At 40.7% G+C, this 26,586-nt stretch overlaps 1 protein-coding gene across 4 annotated transcripts in view; it reads right to left on the bottom strand.

Moving 5' to 3' along the window:
- LOC105433342 (cell adhesion molecule Dscam2) overlaps positions 1-26,586 on the bottom strand; it is a 142,765-nt gene that overhangs the window by 17,712 nt on the left and 98,467 nt on the right. For 2 of the 4 annotated variants that reach the window (XM_089082696.1, XM_089082711.1), the window contains exons 7-11: positions 18,250-18,499; positions 11,021-11,165; positions 9,840-10,102; positions 7,280-7,441; positions 1,045-1,389 (exon numbers count right to left, since the gene is read on the bottom strand). In XM_089082696.1, coding sequence (XP_088938822.1) covers positions 1,045-1,389; positions 7,280-7,441; positions 9,840-10,102; positions 11,021-11,165; positions 18,250-18,499 — 1,165 coding nt within the window. Of the gene's footprint in view, positions 1-1,044; positions 1,390-4,747; positions 5,030-7,279; positions 7,442-9,839; positions 10,103-11,020; positions 11,166-18,249; positions 18,500-26,586 lie in introns of all 4 variants that reach the window. The other 2 variants (XM_089082702.1, XM_089082716.1) reach the window with 2 other exon arrangements.

The following is a 26,586-nucleotide window of genomic DNA, read 5'->3' as shown; positions in this document are numbered from 1 at the left end:
AATACGAAAATCCAGGATGCAACTTTTACTGTCACTATCAGCTCTCGATGTTCTTAACAGCAACGTATGCGCGATAACCCTTCGTTTACTCCGCGCACCACAATTCGCGGAACGGATATTACCTCGTAAATTATATTTACGTGGTAATTTAAAAAAATGTTATACCGCAGGACGAACGCAAAGTCGCGTGCGCATATTCGAGTTCTGAACGCGAGCGAATACCAATGATATCCTCGATAGCCTCGATATCCTCGATGTCCTCGCGATATTCGGATGTTCGGATTTTGTCTGCAAAATCCGAGCGCAGCCCTAGCGCCTGATTCTCGCTTCATGCTACTTTTCGATAGACTGCTGCTGCTGCGGCGGCTGCGGCTGCGCTTACAACGTTACAGCGGCAGCGGGTGAATGGAATCGAAGGGGGATTCGGCATTTAAATCTCGCAAATTTGTTAACTTCCGCGAATCCCTGACCCGATTGCCAGAAAATTAATCTCACATCGTATCTGCGGTATTTTATCTGAATTGCGCGATTGCTTCATAGTCCGATTTAGTTGAATCGATAGTAGATAAGGATAGTGTATGGTCAGACATGATTTACTTGTAGAGTAAAATCTTAAATAATTTTTTTGTGAAAATACTATTGTTGAAGAAATCACGCGTAACAAGAAGCTTGTAGAAATATATTAATAATATATGAATTATTCTTGTCTGATAAAAATTCTATACATCTTCATAAAAAATGGTTCAAATATCAAATTTGTAACTAAATTTTCCAAATGAACATTTGATGTGATTTTGTCTTGGTTTTGTTATCATTCCTCTTCGCCGCTCTGAAAAGCCTAAAATTCTATTGAATTCGGACATTGCAACTGTCCTACAGTTTCCAAACTCATTCACCCATTGCAGTTGTACCGCCGCGGAGACAATGGTGCGCTGCCAGGTGCAAGACAGTGACGTAAGTGAGAAAGAGAGAGAAAGAAACAAAAAAAAAGTGATACACAGACTCGGTGTGCGTTTTCCACGCGGTGCGGTCTCTTTACTTTACCACGAACGATCAATTCGGCCGTCCAGAGGACCTCAGCCACCGAATTGCGCGCCAGGCAAGTATAGTTGCCGGTGTGCGCGGCGGTGACGCGCTCGATAACTATGGCGCTGGAATGGGCGTCAATGTTGGTTACGCGCAACCCAGGTGGTATCTGCGAGTGCTGTCGGAGATCGTTAATGGTTGCGGCAGCGGCGGCCGCCGTGCCGGAGGCGGAAATCGGCTCGCCGTCCTTCGACCAGATGATCGTGAACGGCGGATCGCCCTTCTCGACCATGCAGGTCACCTGGGCTCGCAGACCCTCCGACAGGTCCTTCTTAAAGCTAAAAGGGGCTATCGTGGGCGGAACTGCACAAAAAAAGAGAGAGAAACAGATGATTGCGAGTGTGAACGTGATAATACGGGTTTATCCGAACGATCTTCCGCTGACTGTGACGCTGTGACGTTGACTGACGTTTTGTTCACCTAGATCTGGATCTGGGAACGGGCACGCCTTAACTTAACTTTGACTCGCGAGAGTCAGCTCGTAAAATAAATAAACCGTGTTCACGCTCGGAAACCCGGGGATGAGACTTGTCCGCCGTCGTTCACCGAACTCGGAATTTATCCGCACGGCACGACGGAGAAACACGCTGCTGAGATTAGTTGCAGTTTGGCTCACCGAGGCTAGTTTCACGGGTCGGTTAACAACGGCGGATCCCGGTAGTCGCGTTCAGCGTCCATTTATTCGATCTGAAAAGTCGCTGAACGTTGGATTTTATCGGATCTCAAATTTCTTCCGGCTCGTTACGATTGTTAAGTAAACTGCAAGATGTTACTTCGATAACACTGTGTCGTTGATAATGTTCCCCATTACGAGGCGACGGCCGATCCCGTCAAGGATAGTTGCCAATATTGCTCGACTTACATGACTTCATCATTATGAACGAAATTAGATATTGATCGGTAGGTAGTGACGCTTAATTATCCTCCCGGCGATATACACCGTGTCGTATTTGTTGTGTGGTCGCGTAAGTGTATTTGTACTGGAATTAAAATAATATTGAATTAAGGACGGACAAAAATTAAAATAACGCGGCAAGAAATATTGCATTGTTCCATCGCACGTCGAAATACCGCGCGCCATTAATATTAATAATACTCTTCCGCGCGAAACAGACATATTGAATTTATTTCCTCTTTATTTAATACGCGCGAGTTTTTCCAAGTAAACAATCATCGTACGACATTTCCATTTGATGATAATATTGATGATAACATTCCATTTTTCTCTTCCTTTTTTTTCCATATCGTTATCCACGCGAATCGAGGATGCACAATGCGCAATATCTTGCCGCCATCATCACCGATGATGAAAGGGTTGATGATTCCGCGATGGCATCATAAACTGTACGTTTTCCAAGTTTGCGTGGAGTACGCGTCTCTCTCTCGAGTGTTTCGACGCTCGTGCATTCCGCGAGATACACGAGCGGCGAAAACAATCAAGCGCGGAGCGAGACGGGGAGGGGGAGGGGGGGAATTCCACCACGTGCGCCATCGGTTGTCGACTTTTCGACAAGAGCGCGGGGGTGGCACTACAGAAAGGGATGGGGGGGGTGGCACTACAGGGTAGAGACTACGTCGCGACGAGCGTAATGCCGCGGAACGACAATAATAACTTGCCTCGTTGCACCGCGTGTGCGATACGTACGCAGAGAAGCGCGGGACCCGGAGAAGATACCCCGGGGGTATTAAAACAGAACGCGGGTGGTTGTTTGAGAATAATTGAGGGACCAGGGCGCGGGGTAGAGGGAACCAGATAGCGCAGCGTAACGTGAGTAATGCCCAAAGAGGTCTGTCGCGCGTATATACGCGGCAGATACATACGTATATAAATGCTCATATACATGTACAAAGATGAAGAGAGAGGGGGGGGGGAGAAAGAGGACGAGAGGTTGGATGTGGTATGGAGAACGAGTTCTCGGGCGAGGTAACAAAGAAGTCTCTCTTGCCTTGGAGACGCCGCGTTGATAAATTCCGTCGCATAGTTTCGGCAAGTGGAGCGGAGACGCGAGAGTTCTCTTCCTCGCCGAAGATAATTTGGCGGTCGAGAGTCCTTAATTGGCACCCGACGTTATCGATAGCGAGCACATGACGTTAACTTACGCGGGGCGTCGGGTCCCCTTAGATTAAAATAGCGAACGCTCGACGACGAACACTTGTTCCTTTAAAGCAACCGAGTCGAGATCTCTCGCGCGCGATTTCGTTTAAAAGAAACGTTCTAGAGATGTAGCCAAAATCAGCATGTTTTTTGCAGCCTTCTGGAATTCCAAGCTTCTGAAGACTCGCGACAATTCACAAAGAAAAAAGGAAAAAAAAAAAAAGAAAGGAAAATGAGAAAGATGTAAATGAGAGAGATCTCTAAGAGGGAAAAACTAATTTCCGACAAGACGGCCACTCACGGACTGATTTTTTTCACGTGCATGAGAACATGGAACAAATAAATGGGCACATATGTAAAAGAGATGAAACAACGGCGATCAGTCTTCCTGTTTGTTCCATGTTCGACAATGAAAACGCGGTAATCACCCTTGGGCGACTCGTACGTACATAATGTTCGCTCGTCGTCGACGGGAGTCTCGCTTCGTCGTTTCGCTCGCAGCGATTTGCTCGTCGAAAGAAGGAGCGCTTTTAATGCGAGCGCCACCCTCGTTCTCGATGGGGAAATGTAAACGCGCCGGGGGGTGGCCGGGGAGACGACCCGACGATCTCGTTGACGAAGGGATTGTAATATACATCGACATAGTACGCCGTGTACATACGCGGTCCCTTTCTTTTCAGAGTTTGGATGATAAATATCTCCTCTATCCTCGTGCTTCCTGCAGTAAAACAGGCTCGACGTAATCGCGGAAAGGAGTCCGCGTAATCTTCGACGAAGCTTCTCGCTTCTTCGCTTTAAAATCACGTTCGAGCGCGCCCCGTCGGGTTTTTTGCGCCGGGAAAAAAAAAGCCGTCGGATCATTTCGACGGGTCGAGGGAAGTTTGCGCGAGAATATCCGCTTTTTATTTTACCGTCGAAAAGGCGCGATGGTTATTTTTTCCATCCCCCGGGTGGATCTCTCTTTCGCGCTTTGTATGCGAGATCCGCGCGGTCAAGTGGTCCATCGCTTGGCGCGAGGGTCGCGCGCCGATTAATAGCGATCATCGCCCTTTTTTCCCCCATTTTCTCTCGTTATACGAGATCGCCGCCGGGCCGCCAATGGGAAACGTGCGTATCCGATAAGTGCAGGAAGAGAGCTTTTAGCGGAATAAACTCGGAGAAAAAGGACCAATTCCGCCACGTTCGCTAAGGAAGTAAAAGCGGCCGCTGGCTCGACTATGGAGATTATTGCTGCGAAAAATCAGGAGTCTCTCGAAAAGAATTTTCATCACATTGCGCACGTGTAGAGTAACAGGATTAAGACAAGTCCCTTCAATTTTTACGCTCAGATATTATATAAACGTTAAATACAAGTTGGGGCGTACAATGATCAAGTAACGAAAAATCTTTTTTCTCTCGGGCAAGAAGAATTAAAAATAAAAGAAGTTCAGAGTTTTCGGAGCAAACTGTGGAATTTTGAGTTTTTTTTTTTTCACTTCGAGCGGAAGGTTCGGAGAAATAGAGGTCGCGAGGGAGCAAAGAGGATTTTCGGCGTGGTATCTGGCGGTGTGGCCGGTTGCTGCGTACCATGGACCAGAAGGGACGCCGTGCGGAACGTCTTGGCGGCATCGTTGCTCGCCACGCACGTATAGTTGCCGTTATGCGCGGTCGACGCGCTCTGTATACTCAACGCGAGACCGAACTCGCCGATCTGGTTCGTGATGGCCTCCCACGGCTCCAACGGCCTGCCGTCCTTCAGCCAGGTGATCTTCAAGGGTGCATCGCCCTCGCTGACTGCGCAGGTTACGTGCACCCGCGTGCCCGCCTGGATATTGTTGGAAAAGCTAAACGGATCGATTTTAGGCGGTACTGCAAATTACAGGAAGTACGAGTGTTTATTTCTGATCGTGACGACGTGCGTCGTCGTCGTCGTCGTCGTCGTCGTCGTTGTCGTCGTCGTCGTCGTCGTCCCCGTCGATGTCGCGCCGGAAGAGATCGAGTCGAGAGAAGAAAGAATCTTGAGGAACGATACGTGGGAGTGAATGAATGAACGAACGACTGTTTACATAATATTCCGAAGTTTTGCAGCAGAAGAAACAATATCATACATATTGCTTCTTCCGGCTCTCATGGAAACGCTGAATTACTTCCAAGTCGTGGAATAACATCGTTTTTTTTCTCAATTTCAAGATTGTATTCTATTTTGTTTCCAATACAATTTCTGGAACAACACCGAAGGAAACTTATGAAATTTGTGACGTTACGTGACGTTACAGCTGTACCAGTTAACGAAAATATCCAAAATATACATAGCCATATATATGCACACTCAATTTTTGCGATTCGATATTCTCTCGAAAAAAAAGGATTTGGGTTGGAGGCATATAAAAAGTTTCAATATTGCGCGATCTAATTTTCTCGGGAAAAAAAAATCGCGAACACATTTTACATATCCTACCTGCGTGCTTTGCTCGACGCGATCGCAGCATAAAAGTCATGCATCTGAAAGTGTCATTAATCCAAGAGAAACTTTTAAAGTAATACCGACTAAATTGTATTGTATCTACTTTTTCAAAAACTGTGTGCCAAGAAAAATTTGTCAGCAAACATTCCATTGTTAATTCAGAATAGAACAACAGTATCCCTAATTAATAAAATAGAGATAAAAAAATTTCTAGTTATTGGTCATAAAATACTAATCAGGACATTCCCAGTTTTATTGGTCAGAAACTAGCTAATTTTTATTGATTAATTTGACTTGACACTTTTTTCATAGTTTTTTCTAGTTAATCGTCGATCAGTTTTATCTAATCAAAATTTTTTGATTAATCATTGAATAATTACTGTCCAGTAAATCCAAAATAATAAAAGTTAGTTTCTAACTAGTTTCTTCTCAAATATTTTTCTGATACTTCCACAAGTTCAATTCAATAAATTATTAATTTAACAAAATTTTATAAAGTTCCTATATAATTGAAGGATTTATAGGATTTTCATAATTTAAAAACACCTGTCTTTACAGCCATCGTTAATGTACCAAGACGGCAATAAATCTATAATGTTCGTGAACATTAAGAATATAAACGCATAGGAGTTCTTTGCGAAATAATTTATCTCTCGAAATATTCCGCTTCCGAGAGAGAGAGAGAGAGAAGTCTTACGGCCGAATGGAGAAATACGTGCGTCTTTCGCGGTAGGAATGAAACGACCGGGGGGATTTCTTTTTAAATCATAGAAAGTTCACCACGCTCTCTATCATACATATCATAAAATAGAAGAGTCCCGTTCGATCTCGGAAAATAAAACGTACGCTTGTAGTTCTTCCGCCGTGTCTGTATTATATCCACGGGAACGCATTATATTATATGCGTGAAGCGCCACAAATTTTCGTTTCCTACGGCAATTCTTGGTAGTATCGGAGCCGAGTATGACGGGTATCGAGAGGAAAATTGTCGTGCTCCGATACGCCAGATAAAAATCCACGAAACGTCCGCGATTCCACGCGCAGCTATCAATTTAACATTCCCGTACGAGAGGGGGAGGGATGAGACGCGCACCGACCACATTTCACATTTCGATACGATATTCTTTTACCTACCCCCTTTTACTATTCTAAGCGATAACACGTTCTCGTATCTCTTCCTGAATGATGTATCGCTGTCGCATGTTTTATTACGATTCCCCAAATCGCCAGACGAATATTTTTCCGAATCGAGACTCGACCGGAGAGTGACCGGTCGATAAAAAAATACAAGAAGCTTCGCGACTCTCGCATTTAAGGACGCGAAATGGCAAATCCGAACGAACAATGTATGTAGCGCGGCGAGGAGAGATTTTTTGGTCCGATAAGTCGACTCGACGTCCCGGCACTTCGTCGTGAAAGCACTTCGTCGCGATTACGAAGCCACGAAGACGATCGACTTTGTTTTGCGGAAGAGACCGCGAAAAATCCCGACAGGGCAGATCATTGTCGTCGGTCGACATTGTCACGACGACTGAGGTGACGCACGCACATTTCTATGGGATACCGTTGTTCCAATTTAAACGTAAAAAATCTTCGTGCAGAGGAAAAAAAAAGGGGGAGAATAGAATGTGTAGAGGGATACGAGATGACTTTACCTTTGACTTCTATGTGAATGGTCTGCGAGTCGGAGCGACCTTGCTTGTTCTTCGCGGTGCACGTGTACGCACCGGGATCGGTGCTGCTGTCAACACGATGCAGCACCAGCGTGCCATTCGCAGACACCTCCTGACGTCGGCTAGTCGGTAATATTTGACCATCTACGAGGAGAAAGTGCATCGCAATTTACTTTAACGAATTTTAACGATTTTTTTCGGACTAGGAAGACAGCGACCCAAATATAAAATCTGTTAAATTCGATTCACAAAAGGAATAATGAAATCAATGAACCATATCATTGATATCCCTCAGGAGAGGCGAAATTATTAAACCGAAAAACAACGTTAAAATAAAGCAAAGCAGCATTTTATTATGATAATAAATGAGAATTTTGTAAATATTATAATATTATATATAAGATAATATGTAATACAATATTATAATATAAATATTATAATATATTAAAATTGAAAATTGATGAAATATTATGTTTTGCAATTGAACTGCATTTTTTAATCTTTTCCTTTGGCTATGTATTTTATTAATAATATCGTATATTTGCAATCCCAGCTAATGGTTTCATTGGAGAATTACAGTTTTCAATATTCAACCACAAATCCTATATCCGTATTCAAACGCGAATAAAGTCATGAGTCGCACAAAGTGTTTTTCTTCATCAGCGTCCGAGTGTGAGTTTTAATCGAAAGTGGAAATCGCGCGGTCCGCTGAGGTGCGATATTTGAGTTTAAATTATGCATTTGCTTTCCATCGTGCGCTGCACGATCCGCGCGATCGTGGCATTGTGGAAATGCGGTTTTCCACTGATTTCGCACCACACCGGCGATATCACGGCGGCGCAGTCGAGTGTTCAATACGCTTTCATAGCCGGCAACCGACTTCGAAATTGTTATCAAGGTGAGGTCGCCTCGGCGGCGTGTTCCAGAAAGCAGATGAACTCCAAATCCAAATCTAACCGCGCGTGCAACATGCAATTTTTCACAATATTAGACAGTGTAATTTTTAAATTTTGGCACAATTTTGTGTACGCCAAAAAATGTAAAAATTATACGTTTAAAACAAAAAAATATATGTAATGTAATATATATAAAATATAAAATATTAATATAAATATTAATAATTATCATGTATATTAATCATCCTACGACAATGAAATTAGTCAATAGACATAATTCATAAAGCATAATTATAAAAAAGAAAGTAAAAATCAAACTCTGGAGTTGGTGAACTCTTTTCGCAGCTGCCAGACATTTTCGTAGATCCTTAAAAAGCGCTTGATGGACCAAATGGCCGTGGGTGGTCGCGCGCGCGGTCGCTATCGCGTGTCGTCGCGACGCCCCGACGGAGGTCGGAGTTGAGGAAAGTTGGAGCGATCGTTTGAAACTTTCTCGAAGTCGAGTTCATCATTACGAGAAGGAACGCTCGAAGTTCGCCGCGGGCGCGACGGTCGCCGCGATCTCGGTCGAAATAAAAGGATTTTCCACGCCTTCTCTCGGTATTACGCGTCACCCTTCTTTCGTCGAGGGGGCGTTCGGGGGGGAAAAAAGCATCCGACTTGCCTCGCCGCGCGCTTGCCTTTCTCAATAAAAATCTCCACTGGGGAATGGGGAAAATTTCCTGGGAAGAAAGCGTGACGTTTCACCGGTCGAAGACGCGGCGCGGCCGCTAACTTGTTTATGCCTTTTTCGCAGCATCCCGAGTATTTTAATCTTCGCGAGCGTTTAATTCCACCACCCACAGTCATGTTGTTTGGTCAGACAAATAAAAGGCACGGCACGTACAGATCGATGGACTTCATTAAAGCGAATCGGTTTCGTTCGTGCAAGAAACTGAGAGACTTCGACGGTTGTCCGCGTGATGTATCGCGACTATGAAAATGTCTGTAGTTATTAAATATGAAAATGAATCAAATATTAATGCAAATGAAACAGAAACGTATGATGAAATTCATAAAATCAAAATTCATAAAATTTGAAAAGAATTCTGTCTTAAAATTATCAAAATTTTTTAGCTGCATACGACCAACTTACAATATCTCGTAAGAAATCTGATGTCACAGACTGATATATAATACGAAATCTAATAGAATATAACAATATATAACTTGGAAAATCTTATTATGTTATGTTATACATCATATTATAAGAATTTTTACAATGTCGCAGCAACGAGTTTTTGATATTAAAAACATTAATTATTTCAATCTCGTGATAAATGCGAAACAGTGGAAGAAAATCACGAGTAATAAAACAGTAAAACAAAAATCTTCTAATAAAAATTGTATTATATAATCTCTCTTTCCAGCAGTTTTCACGTCAGGTTATCAATTCGTGATATGTCTATTAGGAAAACGTGAGAATAAAATTAAAAACAATTATCCCCTATATCCCTCATACCGAGATCAGATCTTTAGCAATATTTTTTTTTTTAAATTAAATAAAGTGCATTTAAGGTAAAATCATCGAATATAGATTACGCAAACTTGTGAAAAAAAAAAATAAAACGCAGCGTTGGATTTTTTACGACATCGCAGTGGCGAACCTTTTTCCCAGGTGATAGAGGCAATGGGGAAGCCTGCGACGGGACACTTGATGACAGTCGTTTCGCCGGCCACAGCGGCATAGTTTCCCATCGCACGCACATGGGGCAGCCCATAAATATTGAGCCGAGCGGCGTGATGCGCCTTCGCGACGCGATTCACCGCCGAGCACCTGTACTCGCCACCATCCTCCACTCGCACGGCGCTTATGTTCACGTGGGATATCACGTCGCCGTGCACTGTCACGTACTGGCCTATCATGAATCTGCAAGAAAAGCCGCCTTTGCTAGCCTATTTGCCAAGTATCGAACAGCGATTGTGGTCTCCGGTAGTTTCTTCGCCATTCGGTAGTGGAGGAACTACCGAATGTCGAAACGTAAAATACTCGATAAAATCGACGCGATCGTATTAAGACTCTCTTGTATTTTGATTAAATTAGATGTTTAAAAATAATTTTAAACAAATTTATTGTGTGTATCAAAATGAATATTACGAAAAAAAATTAACGTGGTCCTTGTATGATGGTGAACTCAAAATAAATGATCATTATTTCTTTTAAAGTAAAATCGATAATTAACTTTTATCATAAGTCATTATATCTGACACAGTTTGATTTTTACGACTTTTCTATCAAGATAATCTTATTCTACAGAAAGATACTTTTCTCACGATTCCCCCTTTTTGACAAAATTATTTTTACGACTCACTGCGGGCGATAATCATTCGTCGATGAACTGCGGAAACGTGAAATTATCCCTGCCCGTCGTCGGTTATACTCAACTTATGCGAGCGCCCGTTAAATTTATCGCTTGGAATCCATCGGTCGGCTTTTAAAAACGTCCAGACTGAACAGCGTGATTGGTAATTTTCCTCTCAATTGGTTCAGAGAATCGAAGCCTGCGGGGAGCCTATCGAAGCTCTCCCACGGGATTCGCCTCCGCCGGATGGAAGCCTCGCTTCCACAGCGATTTCCCGACGATCTCGCGTAATACCCCGGGGTTAATAACCGCGAATAATCTCCCCGCGCGTGTGTATCGCCCGTCGATTTTTAGTACTATAAACCTTCGTTCAACGGAAGAAAGAGCGCGAAGTGCGGTCGGCGGATCGAGTTTCGAGATTGCACCGCATCCATATTTTCCATCTTCTGAGGAGACATTTGCGCGAGGAAAACTGCTTGTCGTACCTGTCGTTTTGCGGAAGAGGAAATCCATCCAATGTCCAGGAGAAGTGCGGCGTAGGGTTGCCCATTGCGATGCACTTGAGCGACACCGAGGGACCCGGCTGCATCGTCTGCTCGATGAACTTGTACAGAAGTTGGGGCGCGGCATCTAGAAATTCACAATTGTTGGAGTAATTTACTTGTGAAATGAAAATTAAGCATCGAATGAAAAAATATAAATAAAATTATGTGAAACTACTGAACGTCTTTCTAAAAATTGATTTAATTACAATCTTAATTATCTAACGACCAAAAAAACAAGATTGCAACAATTTGAAATATTTTTAAAATTTATTATCAAGATGTAATATATTATTATTGCGATTTATATTTAATCTACTAAATTTTATTTTAATATATCTACTTGATCTAAATTGGATTTTGCAGGTTTCGTTTATTAATTAAAATATTTTTATATTATTATTTTTATGAATTATGGCATTAAAAGATATTCCATTCTGAAGTAACAAATAACAGCCATATTTATTCATGGTGATTTATATGCATTGGCAAAATTTTTGTGGTAACCATAAAAATCTGCGGCAACAAAAACGAAGGATTCTGATTTTACAATAACAGAAGAAGTGTTTATATTTCTTCTCGCTGGATTGCGTAACAACATTACCACGAGTGAACCACATTGGTTGCGCAACCGGTTGCAGCTGCAAAAATTTTGAAATTGTTTCGCACAGTCAATGCATCCAAATCCACCTCGCATACACACGCATAATTCGCACAAACGGCGGGCAATATTCAGAGAAAATCTCCGTGTGATAGTCGGGATTTTCTTCAAATTGTCGTCAGAGTAAGAAAGAGAGAATTTTTCAAACCACTATTCAAACAAACCTGCGTCCTAAGACAAATGCGACGTCGCGAGATAAACCAGAAAAATCGTGCGCAAGTGTAAACAGAAAAAAAAATTGTATAAAAATAATTTTCGCCGAATGACGTCTCGTAATCTCGACTTTGCAATCGACTTTCCTTCAAGGTCGCCTCCGTTTGATCAATCGGCTGAAATCGGGATCGTTGCGATTTTACGACAGCAAAATTCCAACAAAATCTTTCGCGCTTTCTCTCGCTGCGAGCTGACCATCGCTGGGAATGCGAGTCAGCTTCCATCGGAATGTCGGAGTCACGCACCCTGAATCAGGTGCATTCAACGCTGCGCATACGTTGCGCATATACGCGCAGCACGCAGCACGAGGGAGAGATAGCACAGGGGCCCGCCTGCGGCGGTCATCGTCGTGGAAATGGCTCTGGGTCGCCGCAAGGCGGCGGAGGCCACGAGATGGGGGTGAGTATTATGCACGCAGCATTTACATGACAAGCTCACGGTGCGCGCGGGTGGAACTATCGATCTGCGGTTTGACGCCTGAACTCGAGTGCCGCCCGGTGAATTAACCCCAAATTATAGAGCCGACAATAACCAGGGCGCACGCGGACGGACGAGGGGGAAAGGGGGGGAGAGGGTTGAGGGCAGCGTGGCCAGGTCGAATCGAGTCGAGTTGATTCGAGGCGGCTGCTTGCCCAGCCGCGTAAATCAGAATACCCCTTTCGGCTTGCATCGCGTGCCACGCCCCGCTTTCGCGGGCCCCGTTATTGTGGGTCTTGCGTTATTACTTGCGGCGGTGCGGTCATTCACCTCCGCCGGAAAACCGCCGGCGAATCGAGTTCGCGAACCCTCGAAATGCGTGCCGAGTCAATTTTCGAAACGCAACAATGTAGGTTAATTGAATTCTCAAACGGGACAAACGTGGAGGTCCAAATTTACTTTACTTTGAAGAAAAGAACTTAAAACGCGTAAAAACAAGTTACACGACGCGATTTCTCCACGTGGTAATTTTATATATTTTTTTTCCAATGTATTCCATTTTGGTCCCGTTAAGATACGAAATGCGTGTCGAATTTTTGAATATATAGCAGCTTAGAGTGACACAAAGTTAAGTATATAATTAATAATACACGTAATGATTACTATCCTTCGTGATGCAATTCCGGGGCCATCGGGCAAAGACCTACTTCTGGAAAGCTCTTCATTTTCGCTCGTTTATAACTGGAGAACTATTAGAGAACCCTGACATTTTCATTAAAGGCTAATCAACTTCAAATCGGTCAAAGAACCTGTCATTGAAATTAAGCTCGTTTCCAGGGCGCTGCATCATTCCCGACGCTTCCATTTTTCTCGGTTGCAACAGCAGGAACACGCCTCTCGTATCTCCGCGCTGTCGATACGCGCGGAACGTTTCCATTAGTTTCGGCGGGCTATACGTCGATCGTGTGTATCGCTTTCATATACGGCTCTTGGATTGGTATAATCCTTGACAGATTTGCAGCGACGATTTAACGAGTGCCGCTCGACAACGTCGATTCCACCATTGGCGTCGCTAGGCGCGACGACTTTGTCGCGAGCGCGCACCGCGGCCGAGCTATTACACGACGGGCTTTGTGTCATTAATGCATGCAAACAGCGCGCGCTGCCTGCAATTCATTGAGACCGATGATTCCGCCCTGTGCCTCGTTATTTATCCCGTGCCAAATGCGCCGATTCGATGGCGCGCTTGCCGTCAACAAAGTGGAAGTTTGCCAGAATCAGAACCGGAAAATAATTTAACGCTCCGCATAGTCGGCCCCTCGTGTTTAATATCGCGTTATCGTGAAATTCACAGGGGCGTAAAGAGCGATACAAAAGTATCATTAAAATATCACCGATAAAGTTACGCTGGTTATTCCCGACAGTCGATTGGAAACAAAATTCTACTTCAAAGGCTACTTCAAAGATCTGTTATACCCGTGAAATAAATGGATTACAAAATGTCACGAAAGAAGACTTTTGACAAAAATTTAAAATCGCGATAACGATAAAATAATAACAAATAATAATAAAGAATCACTTTATGATTTTGCATTTGTAATCAAAGTCGTGCCAAAATACACGTTATTTGCATTATCGCGGCTAAATGTAAATTCAGAGATTACACTTACAAGGCCGTACTCTGTTCCTATTAAGACATAGAGAATCGTTATATATATAATCTAGGCTTAGTTAACCCCGACTATTGATGCGCAATTTAACCCCGGGACTCCATTACATCAATGTCGCTTAGTACAAACCGCGATTTAAGGCCGCCCTCCGCCGTCTACACCACGCCGTTATCCAGAAAGAGACGGAAAATCGTTAAGTGGAATTAATTAACCCAGATTGTCGACGCGCCGCAACGCTGCGGAGGAGCGACGGTACGCCTTGGAGCAATTACGATTCTTCATTATTATTATTAGTTTCTTTTAAGAGACATTAAAAGCTCGCCACCAAGTTTTCGACCTTTTACGGACTGACTCACATGATTTTACCCTTAATCGAATAGTGCAGCGATTGACACCGATTAAGGCGCAAAAAATAGTAAAATGACGAGGAAAAGATTGGATTTAATATAATAGTTGATACGATATTTATCTTTACTGAAATATCAAGTATTTTATTAAAGCTGAAAAATAGTGTATAATTGGCGTATCATTTCGTGAAAAAGCAATTAAATCATTTCGTTAAAAAACATTGAATATTAAAAATTTTAGCTTTTTAGTTATAATTTCGAATATACTGCAAATATATTCTAACACATTTTTATGATATCTTTTTGTATATATTCTTGATATATTTTCAAAATATAGAAACTAGCAACAAATTCGATAGCATCAATGTATTAAAAGCTGTTTTATTATTTTTGTGACTCGACAAAAGTATTTTTAAATCTGTATCTGACCAAATTTTTAGATATTTCAGCAAAATCGCTCTTCCTACATACAGAAAATAGAGGTCGACTTTTAAAAGACAGAAATAGAATATATCTTATTTATAGGAAAATATATTTATCTGCACATACTTTATAATTTGTTTTAAAGTAATTCAAGATCTTGAGTAAAGTAATGCTTCAGAAATTTTTGGAAGTAATAGGATCAATTAGAAAACCGAGTAATTTTCATGAAAAATATTTGACTTATTTTTTTCTTTATTGTTTTACGCAAAGCGGACACACGTCTGTTGACGTTGCATAATGCATGAAGCGTAATGATAAAAGTGCCATGAAAACATAATCTCTAATTTATGAGAACGCGAGCGCACGTTTCGCGTCCAACTTCGTACAGAATCGATCGTTCGAAATTACAATCGCTGCGAGAAAAACTTCCGTTTTTCACGGCGATGCTGATTCGCTGATTATGATTCTTATTTGGCTCGCGCTCAAAAGTGCCCATTTCACCGCGAATCAGCAGGTTTTCCTACACACAGTTTCGCCCGTGCGATTCCTTTGCTCGAATGAAAATCGTGAAAATACTAGCGATTTCTTCCCTCTCGCGTAACGCGCGATATGTATTTTTCCTTACTACCCTTCCCAGCTTTTCCCGTTGTACGCGCGGTTTATGATCGTTATGGAACTTCGTCTCTTTGATTTTCTCCTTTTGTTACGTAAGAGGATTACCGGGCCGTCCAATTATTCCGTATTTCGCATCGCGACGGCGACGGCGACGACGACAACGACGACGGCACACGCTGCACTATCAAATCGCATTAAACGAACTCACAAATTGCTCAGAAAGGCTTTATCGCGCGAAAGTCGCGCGTTTCGCGACTTGAGTAAATAAATTCACAGATACGCGTGCGTACGCCACCCTCGATAATAAATGTGCACGAATTCTCGCAGGCGCGAAAGACGCTCGCTTTACCCCGCGAATTCATTTCAAGTAAATTATTTTCACTTTTTTTTGATGGGGAAAAGGAAAAAGTTGGGTGGGAAAATGCTGGGTGCTGCTGCTGCTGCTGCTGCTGCTGGCGATTTGGAACACAATCTCGTCGTTTCATTGCACCACGTTCCACTTTTCGAATACTACCGGCAGCTTTTTCATCGGGATATCGTTTAATTGCAATAAAAACGATCAGTGGAATTTTCATATGTTCCATTTGCGAAAAGGTGAGATATTTCGGGAATTTTGTTTTTATATGCGTTCGATGATATATTTTATATATGATACTCCGAATTATTAAAATTTTGAAGCTTTGAAAAAAGATTGGATCCTAACACTGCTTATTGATGTGTGTAATTTCAAAAAAGAAATTGTGAAGAAAATATACGATATCCCCTCAAAGCTTCCACGTCAATTACTTCGAAGTGTATCCAGTAAAATAAAAGATTTAAAATCCATCAGCGAAGTTTTGACATTTACCCTCAATCTTTCTCTCCGCTTCTTTCTCCATCGTTCAGAATTTAAAAGGTACAAATAAAGCAGTTTCGAGCCCGCGGTCGAAAAGGAGATCTGCGAATGAACCCCCTCCCCTATATTTTTTAATACGATACAAATTCTTGATTTCCCGCTCGCTCACAGAATTTCTTCGGAATATCCGCGAGTGGCTTTTTATATCTGGCTAAGTGTCGCCATTCATAATCCGTTTAATTCAAACGAGACGGAGACGGCGGAGAACTAATGTGCAGGTCCGAGGGCTCGCATTCGTTCTCGCTCGCTTCGTGCGCGCGGGCATCTTAAGACAGTCGAGAAAGCGACAGCGGTCGTTTAAGGTAATGGATTATGTCGCGCGAAAACACCGCCCGTCGTCTGAACCGTTTTAAAGACGACAACGACGAGGGCGACAACGACGAGGACGACGACAGAATATTCGTCCAGCCGTCATCCGTCTTCGCTCGCGCGTTTTCGTTCGCAGCGCGCGATACTCGCGCTCGCCCCCTTCACGCCCCCGATCACCCTCCTGCTCTCTCTACGGCCGACCAACCCCCTGACTAAGACAAATAGCACGTATTTATTTCACGGCACGCCGGCTAGTGGATTTCTCCTTTCTCCATTATGCATCGTCCTCGTTAAGCATTTCTCCACTTTTTCTTTCCCTTTCATCCCCCTTTTTTGTCCCGGGGCTCGCTCGACCGCGTTCCTCCGTTTCGCCCTCCGTCAACCTCTTTCCCGCGGCCGGGTTCTCCTAGCTCGCGCCCTTATTTTCTTCCGTCGAAATTCATATATGCGAATGTAGTGGCACAACACGTCGGTTTGCGAAAACGTTCCGAGTCGTTCGGAACAATCGACCCGCAGCGAGGAGGGAATTTGATTGCACCTATTGAACGAGAGTTTGGAGAGCAACGAAACGGAGAACGAGAAGATATACGTCCTTTGAGAATCCTCGCCTCTGAATATTTTTTTCCGCAAAGAATACGAAGAACCTTGGATATAAACAACAATTCTGAAATCTATTTCATTATATTTTTCTGATTTAAAACAAACCAACAATTTTCTTCGAATTAATTTAGCGAGTACAAAGATATAAAAAAAAAATATAAATTAATAATTAATGTTTTAGTTGCGATTACACTTTGATACAATGAATTGACTAATTGTTATTCTTCCGTGCTTTTCATCGCATTCGCGTGTAATTGAATAATAATGGCTCGGTGCGAATAAACGTCACCTATAATTAAAAATACAGCGCCTTTAAGTAACGTAATAAGATGGCTTCCGGATAATGCGTCTATATATTCAACGGAACTATATTTTATAGAGTGGCCGGTAAAAGCTGCAAAAGGTCGCAAAGAGAGAGAGAGAGAGAAAGAGAGAGAGAGGAGACAAAACTTTAGCAATAGAGTCTTCCGCCGTGGGTTAATGGTGTACCGTTAATAGCCTTAATTTAGCCTTATTATTTCCTAGAGGAAACTTTCATAAAACTTCGCCAAAGTTGCACGGTCGCTCACATTCACGCTAATCTATCCTGACTCTCGCATGTACTATAGTACTTTAAATACACCTGTTATAATAATATACAGCCTACAATATCTTCAGCATCTCCTAACTTTTCTCAAGCAGAAAGCAGGAGTTAGAATATTAGAAAAAAAATTATAACCAATTGAATTGCATTTGTATCGACGATGAAAATATATTTATTTTAAATATAAATTTACTTACACACGCATATTTAAAGCCCAAGTGTTTAACAAATATTAATTTAATTAAATAAAAGTATATCTCCTATTTTATTTTAACCAAAGCTAATTTAATTTGTCATAATTTAGTTCGCTTTATACTTTTTTATGGAACGATATATATTTAACGTAAAATAAAAGTCTGTGATAACTTTTTTTAATATTATATAGTAAAATATTACATAATAAATCGGGGCATGCGGTGTACGGATTGGACAAGCTTACCTCCTAAACGCAATTCAGCCGTGGCTTGTACCATCTCGTAGTCATTTTTGGCGAAGCATTGGTACATCCCTTTGTCGTCCCTCACGATGGACGATATTCGCAACGTCGAGCCGTCATTACCCGTGACTTTGCTCCTACCCGAAGATCCCTCCCGCACAGGAAGACCGTCCTTCGCCCACGAGATCACCGGATGTGGCTGACCGGTGACAGAACACTGAAACTCCGCGTCCTTTCCCAGATCCACGGTCACCTAGATTCCACGAGAAACATTACGTGTGTAATGCACAATGTGATGAAATGTAATACAATATTTGACTATAATCTGCAATAGAAATCTGATACACGGAATGTAATATAATATTTATCCAGAAATCCAGAATTTGTTATACGTATCATATGTACTTATTTTACATGTATGTCGTACGTATATTAAACATGTTGATAACATTGTAAATTAAATTTAAATTATATCAAATCATGTTTCATTGTGCGATTTGCAAAATTTAATTTTCAAAAATATAAAATATTGCGAGAGTGGAAAGCGAGATCTCAGATTATATATCCTAAATATTGGGAAAAAAAAAATTGAAAAAAGTTTCAATTATTTTGTTAATGCGATTAAAGAATTGATCACAATTCACGCATCTCTAATATACATCGGAATTTAATGCGTACGTGCCAATGAGGAGAATGCGAGGACACAATTGTCGTATATTGAATTAGAAATTGGACGAACACGCTCGTACAATTAACCCAAGTGGCCTGATGGAATTTCCAAACCCGCATTCGAAAAGCTAATTTAATCACATACGCTCTTTGATTGTCGCGCTCTTCTTCTCTAAAGTATATCAACGTAATTAAGATGCAAATTAATGAAAAATCTGGCTGAATGTTACGATTTTAAAACAAGCCGAGTTTCTTTCCGATTTAGAAATAAAGCCATGCGGCAATGAAACTGAGAATATCTATTATTAGATTCTTCAATTATCCCATTATGTTACATTTTCAACAATTACAAAATCCACCATTAAAAAAATTAATTTTAATAAAAATATATTTCAATTATACAGTATATTATATAGTATTTAAAATATGAAATATTTTTAAAAATATTCCAATATCGCATATTCGAGCTGCGAGTAATTTCGTTAGTAGGTGATATTAACCAAGTAATATTAATACGCTACGATAACGATCACTCGAGATCGATCTCGAGCGTTCCACATTTAATTGAAGACTTCGGATGCGAATAGATGAGACCCGGTGTGCCGTCAAGAATACGCGCCAGGAATTCGCGGAATAATATAGGGTGATCCATTAAATCGGCCTCCCGCCGGAATTTCCATATCCATCTTGAGCCGCTTAACTTGGCGGCGATTGAATGCGGATGGGATCCTTTGATCCGGAGTAGAATCGGTCTTGCGCATTATTAAGGACGCTCGTTTAATGAGAGAGAGAGAGAGAGAGAGAGAGAGAGAGAGAGAGAGAGAGAGAGAGAGAGAGAGAGGAAGGAAGAGAGAGGACAAGAGAGACAGCGAGATAGCTAGAAACAAAAGACGGGAGAGAGAGAGAGAGAGAGAGAGAGAGAGAGAGAGAGAGAGAGAGAGAGAGAGAGAGAGAGAGAGAGAGAGAGAGAGAGAGAGAGGCTAAATCGAGGTAAAGGGGGGATGGGGGGGTCACGAACAGCGCATTTCGATTATGCGGGGTGCACGTTCGAGCGCGCGCATACGTGTGCACGATTGGGGTGAAATGGGATGCGGCCGCATCGCGATGCTCGCGCGTTGCAGCACGGTTGCGAATTCCGCAACCACTTCGGCCAAGAATTCGCGAACGAGAAGCACTTCCCGGCCATTCGACGCCCTCTCGATCTCGATGAGCAAAAAGCACCTTCGTGCCGCGATAAGCGGAGCCCGGAGAGAATCACTGTTTAACCCTCTCTGCTCGCCGCACTGGTTACATCGACCAATGGGAATATGTTTGGAGAACCACATCGGCTTTCATAAAGTTCACAAAATTAACTTTTGTCCACGTTTGCGTTTAGTGTAGCACACCTTTGACGCTGCGCGAAAGACAGCGCCATAAAAATAACCAAAAGTAAATTGCTAATATTGACTTTATGTGCTACATACGAGTAAAACATGTCCTTCCATGTATTCGTATTAAAATTTTATATATTTTTTAATATCAATAACGTATGAATTTTTTTTAATAATTCACATATTCAAAATTTATTGATAACTTTTAGAATGAAAAAATTAACTTTAAACGCGTCGCATCGCTTTTTACTTTCTGCTTACTGCAGCAATCATACGGTGAAAAAATGATTCTTGTTCGTTGAATTCGACCGCGGCCGTTAAATATTGTTAAAAGAATCGCGCCTCAGCCGATGACTGTCTTTATCCCGCGATTCCAAGGGAAAACTTTCTTTCGAATCGTCGCTGCGACTTTTAAATATCCTTTGACACCTCTCCCCTCCCGCCCCCCCCCCTCCCTCCATTCTCGGTGAAGCGGAGAAATTTCCGGAAAGGAAGAAAGGGATAAAACCGCGGTCGTGATGGTTCCTTTAAAGATGCTCGAAGGGAAATTCATAAAATGAACTAAGATGAGCTAACGTTGGTTTGGTTTCCGTCTTCCTTTTACCTCCCTCGCGGACAACTTTCTTTGTGGTTTGTCTCTTCTTTTACGGTCTGCGCGTAAGTATATTTACGACATGCAAAGACGCCTTGTTTCAAGATAACAATAAACGCACACATGTGCAACACATGTGCAGCACATGTACATGAAATTTTCTTTGAAACACGCGTTGCGCGGTTGTTGCCTTTTTTCAGAAGGGAGAAACGCGAGAAAAATAAAAGTTGCTATTAAACAGAAATGAGAGTGTATTAAACTTGTTTCATTTCTAACAGGCCAAATAATAAAAAGATGAAGAAAATAATAATCTATTACGTCAAACAGTAGGATAAAAATTAAAATAAACAATTAAAGTTTTATTTTAATTAATTGTTAAATAATTTCTTTTATTAATATTCTCACAAGGATTTATTTATCATTGAAACATAATTCTCTTAAATGCACGAATATTTCTAAAATTATATTACGGAAATTATTGAATATCTCTCGTTTAACATTCTCGTAAGTTAAACATCGAAAACCCCATCAAATTTTGTTCGATTCAATGGAACGTGCAAATTTCAGAGTTACACGTTCAATTAATCATATCCCCGAAATCTCGAATGGTAAAAATAACTTGACAGCGTTCAAGAATTTGTCGAAAAGTCTACAATTATTAACTTTACCATAGATCCGGAAGCCGCACTGTGTGCGACAAAAAGCCGAGGTTTCCACCAATAAAGCACGAAGGGAGTTTGACGTGCTAATGGAACGAAATTACGGGGGCGAAAGACAGTCGACATATACGGAGTGTTCCAGATTTATCGCGTCTGGATTTTCATCTACGAATTCTTTTATCAACCCGGTGTCGATTATCTTTGAGCGAAATCACATGCGTCAAACTTTTTTAAATAACGATCAATTATAAAATAAATTTTTTTCAAGAACAAAATTTCTAAAATGATCATTGAAATGAAATTATATTTGCTGATCAAAATTCTATATAATTTTCATAAAATCTCAATTTCAAATATTTTTTTACATGTACAGATATTCAAATGTTTCAACATTTATATATTAATATCGGCCGATCAGGTTTTCGCTAGAAAGAAAAGGTCGCCTCGAAATATTGATCAAGAAATGGGTAATGCCTATGCAAACAGGACACCCTATATACACGAGAGAATCCGCCTAGTATAAGCGTTCCTCCGTTGATGACCGCGAAAGTTATACGGAAGGCTTCCGGCGAATGAATAGTATTTCACCGTTTCCAGCCCCCACCGGCTTCGCCTGATGCTCCTGTCGTTCTCCGACGATGGCACCTCGACGAGCGGCCCTCGTCACCACGGACCATTTACCAATACGTATCCGTCCTTCTTTTATATATGTATATGTATGTATGTATGTCCAAGCTGTCCGCTCCAGATGGAAGAATACCGACCACTTTCTCGCGTTTTCCGTGGAACAGCGACACTTTACTGACATTTTCCACCCTTCCCCCTCTCTCTCTCTCTCTCTCTCTCTCTCTCTCTCTCTCTCTCTCTCTCTCTTTCTCATTTTTTCTTTCTCTCTCTCTTACAACGCATTTCGCGAAGAGACGACGATCGACCCGGAATGCAGTCGACTTTTCAGGATAGGGTAGGTACGTAATATACCGATTCGAGCGATTCGTCTCGACGAATCGAGACAGGGGTTGTGATCCATCAGCTGGTAATTGACAGTGAAATAGTTTGCGCGCGCATAGAGCATTTATTACACACCGGTTTCCGCGCGGGCGCCTCGATATCTCGGTCTGTATGTTATCGGTCGCAACCACTTCGGTCGTCGATAACCCGCCCCTGTAAAGCGCAAGCATTATAGAGATCGTACTGGAGGTACCGTTGGAATGTACAATATTTCATCAGAGAACAGTAATTTTTCATCATGTGAAATACGCATCATAGATCACGATGAAATGGGAATACACGAAGCTATGGATCTCGATTACAGTTTCCTAAATATGAAATACACTAAAAATGACGGGATTTATTTTCGCAAATAAATCGGTAAAGATGTAATGAGCGTGACATATAAATATAACAAAAAAAAAAAAAAAAAAACATAAAATACGGAAGAGTAAAAGTCAAAGAGGAATGGCAGTTAAACTTCTACTACAAAAGAACATGCGAGAATTTTGTTGCAAGCTGTGAGTAGAATTTCTTTCTCAAGTAGCGATGGGATCGTTTTCCACAAGTTTGATGACAGTTATGAGAAACTCTTAAGCAAGAGAGTGCGCGATTGCGTAACGAAGTCTGAGGATCTCTTGGCGAACGACAATTCGACCCGGTGGAATAAGTGGCTGAGACAACTTTTAGCATTCATCGCGCTCGTGAATGAAGCCTTCGCAGCATCATATTTTACACGCGCCATCACGGTCCAGCAATTGCGTTTCCGGGCTTCCTGCTTGCATCGTTGTTTACGATACTAGTGCGATTCTCGATTATCTACATCGCTGAAAATTAGTCGCTCGCTGCCGGAGTCGGCTCGAATTTATTCGGAGCTGCCTCGGAGGAAACACGCTCTCGTGTTCATCGAGCTAAAAGATGAGAGAGAGAGAGAGAGAGAGAGAGAGAGAGAGAGATACAAACAGAGAAAGGAAACCTACAGAATCTCTTGAGGGCTTAACAAAATCACGAAGCAACGAACCGTCACTCTGTGCGGCGGAAGTGGCTCATAAATCTGCAAACAAAATCGAATGCTTTTGCAACACTGCGATACGAGCTAAGAAATCGTGAATAAACGCGAAAACTCTGGATAATAGCACTATTTTCCCTAAAATTTCCAGTTCTCAATGAATATTTTTTAATTAATTTAAGATAAAATTTTCTTTACTTAAAAAATATCAAGGTATATTATTCCCCAAATAAAAAAATACCTAGAAAAAAATGGCTAGTGATCAGTTTTATTTTTTCTAACCAATTATTAATTATTAATTATTAATTATTAATTATTAGTCACTACCCAATAAATCCAAAATAATAAAAACTATTTAGTTTTTAGCCAGTTTATCTTAAATGTTTTTTTATTTTTATTAACAAAAGAATATCAAAAATTGTCTAAAAAAGATTTCGCAGATATTTCTTCTTTTTAATTTATTCTTTTGTAACAAGAATCTAAATTATCGTTTTAATATAATAATATTCACGAGCGATAATGATTTTTTCAATAAATTGTTTTATTTAACAAAATATATAACTCTCCTTTTTATCAAATTTTAATTAAAAATTTAATTACTTTTAAATTTAATTGAGTGCACAACATCGCTAAATTCTATATAATAATTTTTATAAAATACGAAAGGAAAATAATTTTTAAATTACGAAAAAGCTTAGTACGCGCGCGTTCTTTCAGATGTTCAATAAGATTTTGAAGTCTCTCAAAAAACGATTCGTAACTGGCAAGGTAAGTGCTTATAGTGCGATTCGATGGAACTTGCTGCACTTTCTAGATAAATACCGATTTAGTCCATAAATGCCGTAGTCAGTGTTGCACGGAAACGCGGTAGTCTCGAAGTAAAGGTAAATTTTGCGAAATCTCGCCGGAATGGCGATAAGTAAAATGCAGATTCTGCCCCTGCCCCTCACACCTCTCAGGGAAACTGGTGACAATTGTTGCCTGAATCGAAGACCGAGGGAAAGGAGCGGACAATAGAAGCTTGAGTCATTTGCGACGATGCATTCAAGAATAGCTGCTAAGTTGAGAAAAGTTAAGATAAAACGGAAGAGGAGAAGAGGGAATTGAACCGCATGCGCTGCGTGCAGAAAAGATTATCGTCGATATCGTCATTTCGAGAAATGTCACTTCAAGATTTCTAATTCATTTAAAGATAAAACGGAAATAGATCGACAAATCGCGGAATAACAGCCGAAAATAATGATTGTCATTTATTTATTGTCCAGTAAAGTCGAACGAAACAGCAAGTGGATTTTACATCGATTCTTAAGAGATCGATAAAATTACTTTGCCGGGTTTTGAAGCTTCATTGCGGGATGAAATGGATTTTATTCATGAGCCGAAAATGTACAATTCTTCCCGTTCTTATCCGCCTCGCAGACTAGCGATGATTCATTTCGGAATAAAAGTCTATTTCGGATTATTGCAACAGTCAAGATGATAAATAGATATTGCGAAACCAGATCGCATAAATGTTGGCGGTAAGTGTTATAACGGCACGAGATGATTCTTGCTAGACGTAGCCAAAATGCAACCACCATGTAATGTGGTGCGAGAAAGAGAGAAGAAGAAAAGAAAGAAAGTTGAGAGATCACATTTGTTTGAGAAACTCCGGAGAAAGGAAATGCATGTGAATCGTCGGACGCAAGATAGATGAAGGAACTGTGATGTAACGTTGATGTTCGACCCAATTATCCGGAGATTGTCCAAAGTCCACTATCTCGTTCTGGATGAACGGGATGAACTTGGGTTTAACTTTGCTCAAATCGAAATAGCCGGCGATATTCTATGGCGATTACGCTGAACAAAGGTGCGCGCTATAACAATCGAAACTTAGATTCGAACATTATTTGGGAAAGCGGAGCTCAAATGTTCCACTGCGAGTGTTTGCGTACCATTTCACGCCTCGAAAGGAACTGGAATTAATTTGTATGCCTATTAATATAAACTGCAGCTCGTAATTTGCTGCGTAATAAAGGAAGCCAAAGTAAAATCTGCGCGCGTTTAGAAACTCCGTCATGCCTGGCAAACTAACCAACTAATAATTTAAAATGAACATTTTCGTCATTAAATCAGCGAATCTTTATGTTTCAAGGCATTAAAAGGTCGTGCTAAAACTTTTCCTTGCTCGGTCCTTCCCATCAATTTACGTAAAATCTGTTTTAAGTTTACTTGGCGTCTTACAATTTCATCATTTTAAGATATTTTCAATGTTTCACATAATACCATAAAGTTAAATTCAAAACGTGAATTTTTCCATTACTATCTATACCTTAAGAAAAAAATATTTCAGATAAAAAAAGTTTAGAACATCAATTTTTGAAGAACTATATTTTTCAAAAATTATATATTCTAGAAATATATTAAAGAAGATATATTAAAGAAATATATTAAATATATTAAAATATCTTCATATAATCAAATCAGAAAGAAAGAAGTTAAATAATTTACGAAGAAACGGAAGTGCGTTTTCCAATTTTGATGAGCTTTATGTTGTATTCTAAACCAAAATAAGAGATATGTATTTTTTTATACGTGCTCATATGCACTTTTAGGAAATAAAACATTTTTTTTTTTTTTAAGAAAATCGGTTATTTTTTTTCAAAACAAATAACTTTAAAACTATACAAGATGAAAAAAATATTTTGAAAAGTTGAATGATTTCAAAAATATTTTGTAATAATAATAAAAATTGTTTGATATATCTCCATCATTTTTCAAATTTTTAAAATTTTATGATTAAATTAAAAATATTTTAATATGAATTCAACATATAATAAAATTTTTTTTCGAAATACCATTTTTGCGAAATAATTTAAATCTCTTTTATAGGCATACTATATGCATGAAAGTATTCCCTTCCAATCTCGATGAACTTTTTAATATACTGTGTTCTACACCAAAATAAGAGACACGTATTTTTTTTATAGTCATGCATAGACAGATAGTACGCATATAAAGTTAATTATTTCTCTTGCATTTCTAGCCAGAAAATATTTCGAGTTTTACTGGTCT

The sequence above is a fragment of the Pogonomyrmex barbatus genome, unplaced genomic scaffold, assembly GCF_055798465.1.
Source record: "Pogonomyrmex barbatus isolate J1 unplaced genomic scaffold, ASM5579846v1 scaffold1, whole genome shotgun sequence".
NCBI classification, from domain to species: domain Eukaryota; kingdom Metazoa; phylum Arthropoda; class Insecta; order Hymenoptera; family Formicidae; genus Pogonomyrmex; species Pogonomyrmex barbatus.
This window is presented reverse-complemented; position numbering and strand designations above follow the sequence as displayed.